Source organism: Barbus barbus (assembly GCF_936440315.1).
Source record: "Barbus barbus genome assembly, chromosome: 10".
NCBI classification, from domain to species: domain Eukaryota; kingdom Metazoa; phylum Chordata; class Actinopteri; order Cypriniformes; family Cyprinidae; genus Barbus; species Barbus barbus.
In genome coordinates this window covers 21517147-21531834 of record NC_136738.1, presented here as the reverse complement: position 1 = coordinate 21531834, position 14688 = coordinate 21517147, and the positions used below count along the sequence as shown (strand labels likewise).

At 39.7% G+C, this 14688-nt stretch overlaps 1 protein-coding gene across 1 annotated transcript; it reads right to left on the bottom strand.

Annotated features, from left to right (window-relative positions):
- Positions 1–203: 203 nt before the first annotated feature.
- Positions 204–14573, bottom strand: coq10b (coenzyme Q10B). The gene is made up of 5 exons (XM_079426891.1): positions 14424–14573; positions 11539–11691; positions 5381–5573; positions 5140–5241; positions 204–2229 (listed from the first exon to the last, which is right to left on the bottom strand). The coding sequence occupies exons 1-5, from the start codon at positions 14522–14524 to the stop codon at positions 2062–2064; spliced, it is 717 nt and encodes a 238-aa protein (XP_079283017.1). The 5' UTR covers positions 14525–14573; the 3' UTR covers positions 204–2061.
- Positions 14574–14688: the final 115 nt, after the last annotated feature.

Below are 14688 nucleotides of genomic sequence, written 5' to 3'. Positions count from 1 at the left end.
AATTCTGATTTCATGTTAAGTCTTAAGTCGTTAACAATTATGTGAATAATACAACACCACCATCTTTTAATAAGTAATTAAAGTAGCATGTCTGATGTTCAAGCTGCATTCACATTTGAAATTACAGTGAGTAAAAAATGATTGGCTGTTAATTACACTCAAAGATGCTCAAAACATTCATTTTATACTTTTTTTTTTTTTTTGGAACAAGAAAGCACATAGTGACAATGAATTGTGTGTAAAAGATCTGCTGCTGATGATGATAAAAAATATAGAGGTTAAATAATATTAATGCTCATAACTTTACTATCTGAATGTACATTAACGATCCGTTAGCATTATAACAGAGCATTTAAAACAGTTTTAATAACTTTCAATAATCAGTTACCAATAATATTTTATGAATGTGTTCCTTCAGATTACAATAACACTTCCAATGGCTATTTTGAAATAATATAATCATACTATTAATTAGTATTTCTTTCAGATGCATTCTGTGAGAAGTATTTATACTTTTAAATACTATTTAAAGATAATAGTGGTATGCAGCATACTGTAGATCCTGCACATTTGGCATAATGCTAATATTTCATTCCAACAGAACCAGAGTTGTAATTAGATCTCAGGGCCATCACTGTCACTGGCCACTAGAGGTCATGACACAGGTTACTCAGAGGTCTTCTAATATTATCCCTCACATGACCACCCTATTTTAAGTGTGGAAACTAGTCAGAACCAGATGTTGATAAACAAACAGACACAAGGCTAGGTTTTACATATAAAAAGAGTTTATAAACCATGCAGGCAGGATATATATTCACCCACAACACACTCATTAAAACACCTCAATTAAAACAAACAAAAAAAGAGACCCCACAAAAAAAAGAAAGAAAAGACTATCCATGTTTTTTATAGCTCAATTGTACACTCAAGTTAGTCTGTGGTCTTACACTGGATATGTACACATGGTTAACCCATAACCAAAATAAATACAGGATACTCGTATACATGTTTTTAAGATAATGATAAATAATATGCAACCTTCTCTGTAAAAGGCAATAAGCATGTGGAAGCGAGCAGGGTATGGACTGGAATCTTTAAAGGTCTGTGTCTACAGATACCTCACTACAATCTGATGAGAGCTCTGGGAAAAGTTTGCTACGTTCCACTCTGTTTCCCAGAGTTTGGGCCCTTTTAGAAGCAGTGGATATCGTAGATGGGTGAACAGTCTGTTAACAACATACAAACATATTGCACACCTCAAGGAGACAAAGGCAAACTTTAATCTGGAGACTTAAAATCATCTGAGGAGTGAACTGGAGCACCACTGCCAGGACTAAACTGTGCAAAATGGTATAACGCAAGGCAGTGTGGTGAAAGGGGGCCTCTTAGCGTTTATTTTTCATGCCCTTTTTGTGCTGGTATGCAAGAATACAACAGACCTGAGTCCAGTGTGTAGCCTTGATACCCTGATAGCACTTTGTGCATTTGGCTGCAGCAACAGTCAGTCTTCCGCACGCACTCAAGTTGAGTCTCCTCATCCCTTTCTTGAAATCATAAAAGATCACCTAAAAGCTTTTCAATAAATACATCACTCACCTGTCGTATAAACTGTGTAACATGGCAATCTTTCCATAAAATCTCTCAAAATAACATCCTCTCGAAGAAACCCATGACCTTTGTCTATTGCGCCATTCATGTAGCCATTATTGTTTTTGGCAGCTGTTTTAAAAACCATCTCAAGGTCCTCATATTAAAAATATATTAGGCTCAAGGTGCCATACTGATAGCGGGTTTTAAAAAGTTAAAATGGAGGTAGTGGAGCAGGGCTCAGTGGGCACAATCAAGCCCTCCATGAAAAGATCCAGCCCATTTGTTTTTTAGCATAAAAAAAAATGAAATCAACTGGTTTGTTTGGACGAGGCACTGACGATATTCAGGCACACAGAGCTCCCGCTCTCTCAACGGTCTTTGTAATACTCTAAATGTATGCTTTCAATAAAACCCCCCCGTTCCCTGAACAACAACCCCCTCCCCATCCGTCTGAAGCTGTGGAATGAACTACGTGTGGTGGACCTCGTGGAACATCAGTTCGCGTGGGATCTGTGTCTCCGGGCCGTATTGCTTGGACGCTCGCCGCTCAAAGGCCGACACCATCTGCTTCACGACCTCGTCAAAGAAAACTGCGGCCAACTGAGAATGCAGGAGTGAGCGGAACTCAAAGGAAATCTAGGGACAGACAGAAGCAGGGAATCAACATTTGGTAGAAGTTTCACAAACTGATTCACAGACAGTTTTACTTTGACATTTAAAAAGCTAGGGTTCCATATGTAAAACCCATAAACCTTTCAAGACAGACCTAACATAAGCTCTAAGGTTGTTAAATGATGGTACAAGCTTGTGTGAAAGTCAGTGTGATGACTTATAAACAACAATTACAAAAAATGTTTAACAGTCAAACTCTAGAAGCAATGAAATTGATTGGTGGATCTCGCAAAAATTATGTAACCATTAAATCTTCCAAGCAGTGTTTTTGTAGTATGGCATAATCAAGACAAAAATCTGATTCTTTTACAGTATTAGTAATTCTTCATGGGATGAGTAGATCTTTTATATCCTCACAATAAATCCCACAACACAGTCTTTTTAAAAATTATTTTAAAAAAAATGTCTGCTTTGAATCAAATGTCATCATTCAAAGGACTTTACTTTAAGACTTCTCAGAAATACAAGAGAAGGTGAACGGAATTCAAACCTCCCTGGTTCTTAAAGGAACACTCCCCAAGAGTGAAACAGTTGCGTTTTACCGTTTTCTTTGCTGCCGTAAAACAAAAATAATGACTTTATTCAACAAAATTAATCTCTTCCATGTCACCCTATAGCGCCATTTTGGAGAGCATCACATATGTACACAACTTATGCTGTTCTGTGTCAGCAGCACCGTACGGGGATACGCCGTTTACGCTTTGATCTGAATGTAAACAACAAATCTGCATACATACGTTGCATATACGTTGTTTACGTATATGTGATACTCACCAATAACAAGACGAATTGTTAAAGAAAGTCTTTATTTTAGTTTTCTTTGCACACAAAAAATATTCTCATAGCTTCGTAAAATTGCGGTTGAATCCCTGATGTCACATGGATTATTTTAATGATGTCCTTGCTACGTTTCTGGACCTTGATCATGTTAGGATCCTTCCTGTCTATGGGAGGGTCAGAGAGTTCTCGGAATTCATCAAAAATATCTTAATGAGTTCCAAAGATGAACGAAGGTCTTACAGGTTTGGAACGACATGAGGGTGAGTAATTAAAGACAACATTTTCATTTTTGAGTGATCTATCCCTTTAATGGAGGGACAGAAATCTTAGGTTTCATAAAAAATAGCATTTGTATTTAAAAAATGAACAAAGGTCTTTTGGCTTGGGTGAGCGAATGACGTGGGGTGAACTACCTCTAAAGAGGTGAACAACCTCTTTAAGTATAAGCAGTCTTGGCAAGCACCCTTAAATATACTTAATATTAATATTTAATATTAAAGTTTAAATATACAGGTGCTGGTCATAAAATTAGAATATCATGAAAAAGTTGATTTATTTCAGTAATACCATTCAAAAAGTGAAAATTGTATATTAGATTCATTCATTACACAAACCGACAACTAATGAAAGTCCCAAATTCAGTATCTCAGAAAATTAGAATATCAATTAAGACCAATGCAAAAAAAAAGAGTTTTAGAAATGTTGGCCAAGTGAAAAGTATGAACATGAAAAATATGAGCATGTACAGCACTCAATATTTAGTTGGGGCTCCTTTGGCCTGGATTACTGCAGCAATGTGGCGTGGCATGGAGTCGATCAGTCTGTGGCACTGCTCAGGTGTTATGAGAGCCCATGTTGCTCTGATAGTGGCCTTCAGCTCTTCTGAATTGTTGGGTCTGGCGTATTGCATCTTCCTCTTCACAATACCCCATAGGTTTTCAAGTTTGCTGGCCAATCAAGAACAGGGATACCATGGTCCTTAAACCAGGTACTGGTAGCTTTGGCAGTGTGTGCAGGTGCCAAGTCCTGTTGGAAAATGAAATCTGCATCTCCATAAAGTTGGTCAGCAGCAGGAAGCATGAAGTGCTCTAAAACTTCCTGGTAGACGGCTGCGTTGACCTTGGACCTCAGAAAACACAATGGACCAACACCAGCAGATAACATGGCACCCCAAACCATCAATGACTGTGGAAACTTTACACTGGACCTGAAGCAACGTGGATTATGTGCCTCTCCTCTCTTCCTTCAGACTCTGGGACCTTGATTTCCAATGGAAATGCAAAATTTACTTTCATCAGAGAACATAACTTTGGACCACTCAGCAGCAGTCCAGTCAAGACGCTTCTGACGCCGTCTCTTGTTCAAGAGTGGCTTGACACAAGGAATGCGACAGCTGAAACCCATGTCTTGCATACATCTGTGCGTGGTGGTTCTTGAAGCACTGACTCCAGCTGCAGTCCACTCTTTGTGAATCTCCCCCACATTTTTGAATGGGTTTTGTTTCACAATCCTCTCCAGTGTGCGGTTATCCCTATTGCTTGTACACTTTTTTTCTACCACATCTTGTCCTTCCCTTCGCCTCTCTATTAATGTGCTTGGACACTTGCTCTGTGAACAGCCAGCCTCTAGCAATGACCTTTTGCAATTACCTTTTGTGTCTTGCCCTCCTTGTGCAAGGTGTCAATGGTCGTCTTTTGGATAACTGTCAAGTCAGTAGTCTTCCCCATGATTGTGTAGCCTACAGAACTAGACTGAGAGACCATTTAAAGGCTTTTGCAGGTGTTTTGAGTTAATCTTCAATATTAGGTGTCTTCAATATTGAACATTTTCACAATATTCTAATTTTCTGAGATACTGAATTTGGGACTTTCATTGGTTGTCAGTTATAATCATCAAAATTAAAGGAAATAAACATTTGAAATATATCAGTCTGTGTGTAATGAATGAATCTAATATACAAGTTTCACTTTTTTTAATGGTATTACTGAAATAAATAAACTTTTTCATGATATTCTAATTTTATGACCAGCACCTGTACATCGCATTCCAGCTTCACCTGAGGATGATAAACCAGACTGTGCTTGTAATACTCACAGCAAAGTCAAGGGTGCATGTACGGGGGTAGCCAGGAAGACCAGGGCTGAAGCGCCACACCGTCTCCAAGTGATTGAAAAGTTTTCCATCAGAGCAAGATGCCTGAAGATGCAAAAAAGCAATGGAGTTAAAAACAACTTTCAGCTAATAAACTTGATTGACAACACAAGTATTATGAAGTATTGGTCTGCCATCAATCCATAAAATAGATCCACTTAAGAAAATAAAGTGCTGTACATACCTTGACCAAATGCGGGCGAACTGTAGTAACGAGCGACGTGTAGTTTTCTACCACAGGAGGGAAGCCCACACTCAGCTTGGCCTTGCAAAATCCAGAGCGGCGGAATACAACGTCTGAGCGCTTGCACCAGGGCACGAACAGCAGGTAGTCTTCTACTTTGGCCACAACCTCATACATTTCTTGCATTGAGTACCTGTGTGCCACAGAAAAGACAATCAGCCAAAACAATACAACGGTGTCTTGTGTGCAAATGACATTAACAACAAATTGTTTAATTTTTGTTTTGGGAGTAGACTTCTTAGGGGGGTAGGATCTTTCTATGGAAGCAAGTAGTCATTTAGCAGACACTTTAACTCAAAGTGACTTACAGTATACGGAATACATAGGAGTAATCCAGGGTTAAGTGCTCAAGGGAACAATAGTGATAGCTCATAAACTTTCTAATTACCAGCCCTAAGCTTTAGTTATTATGCCACAACACTGAGTCTGCATTTATAATCTGAGGAGTACAATGACCTTTTTTATTAATCTAACTTTGGAGTCATGGCAGCTCATAACCTCACTGGATACACGGCACTCTATATCAGTTTGGGATTGAATCACTGCTGGACGTCAATGCACAATGGAATAAAGACAGAAGAAAGGTCAAACACTGTTTGTTTACCGTCAGATGTGTACACAAGGTACAACAGAGGTAAACATGGACATATCTTAAGTTTCAAGGTCTCACTTTTGAGCATGTTAAGACCTTCATGTTAAAGATAACAGATAAGATCTCAAGTCCCTCACTGCCTGCTTGTTAGCCACAATCCATCAAATATAAGCTTTTCGAAAATGTGCTTACTATATAGGTGCATAGTTCTGTTCCTGGATATTCAAGTTGTCATTCAGTAAACGCTTTTATCCAAAGCTACTGACAGTAATTTTTTTTAAAAGGACTTTCCCCTTTAACAAAGTAGGGTTTAGTCAACAAGGGCACAACGGGGATGAAGTTTACTCTTTATAACCTTCTGGTTACCAGAACTGTGTCTCTGGAGATCCACCTTCATGTAGGATCAATTTCCAACCTAGACTCAGTTTAGACAACATGACCACAGACCACCTATAATCCACTCACTGACCGTCTCATGCGTACCACACACAAACATGGCCATCATAGTCCAAAAACCATTTGGATTAACTGGCTTCTATATAATTCTTGGCAGTCTGGGCTCATCATTCACCTGGGGCCTGTTTCATAAAACAAGTTTACCAAATAAGCCAGGTTTATTTCAGTTTGTCTGGCGTATTGTCCATTGATTTGGTTCAAAATAAGTCAGACTAACTAAAATAAACCTGTCTTATTTGGTAAACTTGTTTTATGAAACAGGCCCCTGAAAATGAAGGAATGTCAGGGCTCCAAACTGCGACTAAAATGGTCGCATTTGCGACCAAAAATATTAATTTGCGAGTGAAGTTTTTGCTGAGGTCGCCACTGGCGACTATATATAATTTGCATGAAAGGACTTTTTTCCCGATTGTTTTGCGCTCACATCTTTTGTTATGTTCACTATTAAACTTACATAAGACGATGCGCATCAAAGTTTTACTGAAAAGAGTTTCAAACAGTCCTCGTCTCTGCCGCACACAGTCTGCTGAACGCAGTGAGAGAGACCTGAAAGGGCCTGTTTACACCTGGTCACTTCATGCATTTTCTCTGATCGGATATCTATATGATTTGTTAAAACGTTTCCCCATTTACACTTGGCCACATAAATGTGTCTTCGCAAAACGGATATAAATCCGTTCTTCAATTCCCGCTTCATATGCAAATATAACGGAGTTCACGTCAATGAAAGCAATGGATAATTTTATTAATTATCAGCTAATTTCAATATCACAGATCTTCTTATCGAGATCTTAGTCTATGCTGTGTTCTGTTAATGCATGGACGTCCTGTTATTTGAAGAGCACTTGCCATCCAGTAATCGCAAAAAGCTTTGTGCTGTCTTACTTTTTAATAAAAAAAAGTATCAGCTTTAAAATGCTACGAAATTCAAATGATGCGGTTTGGGTGCTCTTTAATGCGGACCACAAGCGCACACTTTGGGTAATATAAACACCAGTTCCCCGCGTCCACACGGTCCGTGTATGCGTCCGGATCGCGCGAGCGGAGAGTATCGCACTTAATGCTCAGGCGCGATCTCTTTAGCACCTCAGTTAAAGCAGCAAGTGAACCCATTATATATTTCCATTTACTACTATAGTATGAAATGTACATGATCAAAAGGTAGGCAATAAGAAAGCCTATAGTACAACTTACTGAAATGTTTTATGTAAAAGCTCATTCAGTGTTTCAAACTGAGGAAATGTATAAAGCTTGTAAACATTGCATTGTAATACATTTACCTCAGAATAACCACTCAGTGTCCATAAACTCATCAGTCAGCTAGAAAAATAACTATAAAGAGGAGCGTTTTGCTATATTCATGCGCTGTTGCATATTAATATTTTTACTTATTCTGTTGTACATGATTCAACTCCTCCTATAAAATTGCATTTTACTAATGAAGAAAAACAGACTGAATGTGTGAAAGACGTGACAACATTTATAGGATGCACTGCACTCAGTTGCCAAGTGATGCGTATAGTCCATGATATTGGTACAGATTCTGTGTAACGAACAATTCTTTGTGACTGTATATTTCAAGTTGTAAAAGACATTTAATTCACACTTTAAGTGAACCTTAGTCCCCCGGTCGACCTGATCATCTACAAGATGGATTAAAATGCTGATAAAGCCTAGAAAAGATAAGACATAAACATGACAAAATGATTGAAATGTTAAAATAGGGGGAAAAATAAAATGATAATAATAAAATAAACCACTTTTATTCTGTGGCACCTAAAAAAATAATTTGGCGCCTAAGTTTTTCTTTTATAGGAGCCAATGGCTCCTTACTCGATTTTTTTGTCTGGAGCCCTGAATGTTTACAAGGATGCTACAACAAGGCTTTTGAGCAAGAACTAATCACTGGATTTGACAAAATCTCTAAATAATACCAATACGAGTTTTGCTTGAAGCACTAAATACCAAGGATACAAAGGGAAATTAAGACTAGTTGCAATCCTGCTCTTGAAGACCTTTCCTGTAGATTCAAGATTCAAGATTTTTATTCGTCACATACAAAATTATACAGAGTATAACCAGCAGTGAAATGTAAGTCAGGGCCGCTCCAAGGACAGTGCAATTGTATAGACAAATATTAAGAAAAAGAAAAGTAGAAAAAAATAAAAAGAATAAAAAAGATAAAAAAATATAAATATAGATGTGCAGGTCAGTATGTTGTTGACATAAATAGTAATATAACAGGAATGGGAATGTGCAAAAGAATGTGCAAAAAAGTTGTACAGGGTATTTAAATAGCAGCATATGAGGAAGAAAAAAATATGAATAGCTTATTGATATAGTGATATTTACATGGAGTCAAGTGACGTTATGACACAGAGTTAGAGCTTAGGAGCCTGATGGCCTGGGGGAAGAAGCTCCTTCTAAGTCTCTCAGTTTTTGCCATCAGGCTACGGAAGCGCTTACCAGATAGAAGCAAAGTGAATAGACGGTTACCAGGGTGATTTGAGTCCTTGATTATTTTGACAGCTCTATTTTTGCAGCGTTTGAGGTAGATGTCCTGCAGAGAGGGGAGAGCAGACCCTGAGATGCGCTCAGCTAAGCGCACAACTCTCTGTAGTGCTTTGCAGTCCTGATTGGAGCTGTTTCCATACCACACTGAGATGCACTGAGTCAATACACTTTCTATGGTCCCTGAATAGAAAATTTTCAGGATTGCTGGTGAGACCCTGAATTTCCTCAGCTGTCGCAGATGGTACAGTCTTTGCCTGGCTTTCTTAACCTGTGTTTGGATGTGTGTAGTCCAAGTCAGGTTCTCAGAGATGTTTACACCGAGGTACTTGAAGCTACTCACCCTCTCCACAGGGGTCCTACTGATCATAAGAGGAGTGTAGGGCTGCTGCTGTCTCTTCCTAAAGTTCATGATCAGCTCTTTAGTTTTGCTCACACTCAGAGAGAGACAGTTGTCCTGGCACCATGATGTGAGTCTCTCTACCTCATCCAAGTATGCGGTCTCATCGTTGTTGGAGATGAGGCCCAGAACCACAGTGTCATCAGCGAATTTGATAATAGATGTGGAGCTGTGAGAGGACACGCAGTCACGCGTGTAGAGAGAGTAGAGCAGGGGACTCAGGACACAGCCCTGTGGGGCTCCTACGTTCAGGGTAATGGAGTTTGAGGTGAACTGGCCAACTTTCACCACTTGAGGTCTGCCAGTGAGGAAGTCTTGAATCCAGTCACAGAGTGAGGAGTTTAGGCCGAGGTCTGTGAGTTTAGAAGCCAGCTTGATGGGGACTATAGTGTTGAAAGCTGAGCTATAGTCAATGAATAGCAGCCTTACATAATTCCCATTGTTGCTGTCCAAGTATGTGAGGGAAGAGTGGAGGACGTGAGAGATGGCATCGTCCGTAGATCTGTTTGAGCAATAGGCAAACTGAAGAGGGTCCAAAGTATCAGGGATGGAGGAGCAGATGTGGCTCTTTACAAGTCGCTCAAAAACCTTCATGACTATAGATGTGAGGGCAACTGGGCGATAGTCATTCAGGCAAGAGGGTTTATTGTTCTTAGGCACAGGGATTATTACGGATTTTTTGAATGAGGTGGGAACCACGGAGGTAGCAAGGGACTCATTAAAGATAGATGTGAACAAACCAGCGAGCTGATCAGCGCAGGATCTCAGAACACGGCCGGTTATCCCATCAGGTCCAGCTGCTTTCCTGACGTTCACTTTCTTTAGCGCCCTCCGAACCTCATCCTCCGACACGGTGATTACACGATCATCGAAGCTCTGCCTGCTGCTTCCTGATGCGCTGGACGGCCGTTGCAATCAAAGCGGCCGTAGAAGGTGTTTAACTCGTCGGCCAGCAACGGATCTGCTCTCACCTCCGCGGAGGATTAGTTTCCGAAGGCACAGATGGTCCTCAGTCCCTGCCACATCCGTCGAGAGTCATTGAGCTGAAAATGAGACTCAATTCTCTCTCTGTATCTGTGTTTAATGGCTCTTACTGCGCGTCGAAGAGCATAGCACGATGCTTTGTACTCGCTCATATTCCCGGTCAGAAGAGCCTCATTGTAAGTGGCAGTGCGTGTCTTAACCACAGCACAAATAGTTCTGTCCACCCACGGTTTCTGGTTGGAGAATGTCCTTATCTTTATTGTTTCTGTAGCTTGCTCGGTTAGCGTGTTTACAAAGCTTAATGCTACATCCGTGAACTCGCTGACGTCAAAAGAACTCGCCCGGAACATGTCCCAGTCAACGTCATCAAGAGGTTGGTGTAGCGGTTTCCAATGTCCAAAAGTGTTTCTTTGTTATAGGTGATCAGTGCCGATGTGAGATGTGTAAAAAGAAAAGTAGATAAAAACACAATCTTAGCGGCGCGACCTGGATGGCGTCCGAACAAAGTGGCACCACCTTGAGGAATATCAGAATATGCACACTTTTCTCTGACACAGTATGCAAAAAAAACCTGGATAACAATGTATGTTCTCAGAGTCTGAAGTGTGAAAAGGACATTTTACATATGGCCAAGGAAACTATCAAATTTAATAAACAAACCATCAAACTTTTAAATAAATATAAAAAAAATGTAAAATATATAATTAATTAAAAAGCGGGGAGAACGGTGAGCTAGGTGGTGCATTTCAAGTAGTTGTTTAATGACACCCAAGTGATTTGTTTTGGTTGTTGTTAGTATGTCATAGGTCAAATGAGTGAGAGCAGACATGTTCATCAAATTCAGTATGTGCACACACGCTGTATTACCGCTGGAACTAAATTCTGCAGGACAGCTGATCTGGACTGAGCCCTCTGCTCTAAAATTTCAGGCTTCAAAAGCAGTTCCCAAGTAACTTGTGATGACGTGTGTAACCGGTACAGATCCATACTCCAATAACCCAAGATACCTATAAAGCTGACACCAGATATTATTCCCATGCCCTGTTACATAAACAACATTTGCAGGGACACTGGGGCTAAAGTAATCATGGGCCTCAATAAAAATGAAAAATAGGAAAAGATCATGCACCATATCCAATTTGGTTGTGAACATACCCAATAATACGTCTTTCAGAGTACTCCTTTCTCTTGTTAAAGGACTCCGAGAAGTTGAAGAAGCTCCTGGCTGGAGCCACCACAGCACGACCTGACACAGCCCTGAAGAGGGATGGCGCCCGGGTCATCAGTATCCCACATGAAGACAGATATCTGTTGACAAAACAGGGTGAAAGTATGTCATTCAGCAACAGCATAGACGCTGCATGAGACTTTGTGTACTTGTAATGATTTAGGCCCTATTTGTTTGTTGGATGTCTTAAGATAGCTGACGTCTCCTATGAGTCAGATAAGAGCAGAGAGGACCCATGAAACACACAGATAACTGTGTGCAATTAACAAGATTAGGACTCTTAATCAAGACGAAGCCTTTTGTCCAGATTAGTAAAAATTACACTTTGGCCTTAAACTAAAGCCAATAACATGCCTTTTCAGACTAAAAAAAGACTAGACTATTGGAAAATTGATACGTTTCTATGGAGTCGTCTTTTGTAGGCCACACAAACAATTAGTGCAATCACTCCATTTCATGAAACAACTCTTTTGAGGCAGCTCAGTGAGACCGTCTGACGAATCCTTCATTGAATAAACACTCACTGAACTGCAAGTTTTCATGACTTTCAGTGATATTTGTCTCAACTTGAAGCAAGTTTCGTGAAATTAAGATTGTGTTGGTGAAACTTAAATCAGTATCTTAATGACTGGTTGTTCATATGTTATAATAAACTGTAAAATGATTTCAACAAAATTCAAATGTATATTAAACAGAATACTATAAGAAACACTACAATACACACATCTTCTACTAAATTTGAGGTATCCCTAACATACAACTGAACAATTGTTAGTAAATGGTATTTCAATTCTTATTCAACAACAGCTAAGTTAACAGAAACCTAAACTCTCAAATGCAAACAGCATGTGATAGCAAGTATGCGTTGCCTAGACGTAGTTGAATGGAATTTACATAGAATACTCTATATGACACCTTTGTGCAAATTGTATATGCAAGATGTAGGATTCAAGGGTTTTCTGTAAGGATTTTCTGTATTGTCTTCTTTGTTATGCACTGGCTAATTGAATTTACAAAGGCTCTGAATGACAAGCTTTTGAAATGCTAAAGAGGAGCTTAAAAAAGCCAACTGTGATGCAACCGGCCATACAAATTAGACCACACAAGCAATCCACAATGCCAGCTGTTGTGCATTGGAACGTGTATTTCTTCATTTACACAGTTCATCATTAACTACAAAACTTTATGAAGCAATGCATTCATGCGGCAGGACCGGGGGTTAAAGGAAACACAGGATAGGATAGGCATCCCATGACATGTTCACCTGCCCTCCATTTGTCAAGACACAAATCATAAGGAGAGCGTAATCAAGATTTTTATTCGTCACATACACAATTATACAGAGTATAACCAGCAGTGAAATGTAAGTAATCACTGACCACCACAAACAAGTCAAGGGCAGTAGTAAGACCCCATCCCGTCAAATGGGTCTGATGCATGTCGGATCAATCACACACACATCTGAAACTCAAGGGGATGAGGCCTTGCTCTATAAATGGCACAATATCTCCTCAATGGCAGCCAAATTTATTCATGTCGGCACAAGAGCTGCCAAGAGGTGTCAAGCATGGCGTAACTGTAACAGCCGACGGTGACAGAACAGTCACCATCAGACAGTTGACATGGCCTTATGCCAAAGGAGTTATAGCATTTGGCTGCCCAGCACTTGGTTGAGGTACACCATGTCCCTAGCCACAGGTGACAAAAGTCACAGCTTGGCTTGTGATGTCACATATGCTGCAGACTCCTGTAAATGCATACCTGTAAAGGTGTTTGGAAAGAATTGCTAATGAAATCATTTGTACTATACACACATATACATACATACATACACACACACACACATATATACAAACACACACACACGTTGGTTTTTGTGGTTTATGGGGACTCTCCATAGGCGTAATGGTTTTTATCCTGAACAAACTGTGTGCTATTGCCCTACACCAACCCTACACCTAAACTTAGCCCTCACAGGAAACTTTGTGCATTTTTAGATTTTCAAAAAAACACCATTTAGTATGTTTTTAAGCCTTTTGAGTTATGGGGACATAGGCAGTGTCCTCATAAACCACCTTCATATTGTAATACCTCTGTCATAACCATGTCATTATACAAATTTGTGTCCTCAAACCACATAAACATGCACACGCACACACATATACACATATATACATATACATATATATATATATATATATATATATATATATATATATATATATATATATATATATACACACACATACACACACACATGCATGCATACACACACGATCAGTGTCAAAACTTTCTTTTGCATTTCCCTAATAAAAAAATCTGATTGCATTTAATCTGCAGCTTAATTAATCTTAAATAAATGAATAATTCTGAATAAACACCAGTCCCCCCCCCCCCCCCCCCCTTAAAACGCACTTGGAGTTAAAAGGGACTTTAAATAAACAAATAACATAAATCTGATTAAACACCAGCTGATGAAAATTTTTCAAAAAAATAAGAAAAGCCTTTAACAGATACACCTGGTCAATTATATAATATCTTAACCTTGCCACGGTCACTTATTAGGCTATCTGGCAACCAGTTAAACTCCTAAAGTTTTTTTTAACATATTTATTTGAGCACGTCATACGTTTTAATACATTATTGGCCGATAAATAAAGGCTTTAATGTCACAAATTTGTCATGTTGGCCTTAAATTCGCTCCAGCTGTAAGAGCGAAACTAACCGTCCAACTAACGAAAGCAGCTCGCGAGTTACTTAATCACTTTAATCGCACATAGACAGTGCCAAACATTAAACCGTCGTTAATTACCTCACTCCATTCCTGCCCGGTGTTTCTCGACTGGCTGTGGACGGCAAGTTTCTGATACACTCTGCTACCGCTCTTCTCAAACACCGGGAGCCTCTCGCCATCTTCACTTCTCTTCTCTTTCGCCTCCCCTCCCGTCGAGAACTGTTTTCCCGTCTCGGAGACCCGCCTTCTCGGAGACCCGCCCTGCGATCTCATTGGCTGAGGTTGCTTTCCTTGGCCTCTGATTGGTTCATTTTTCCATCGGTCACGTAGTTAGCCTACTGAC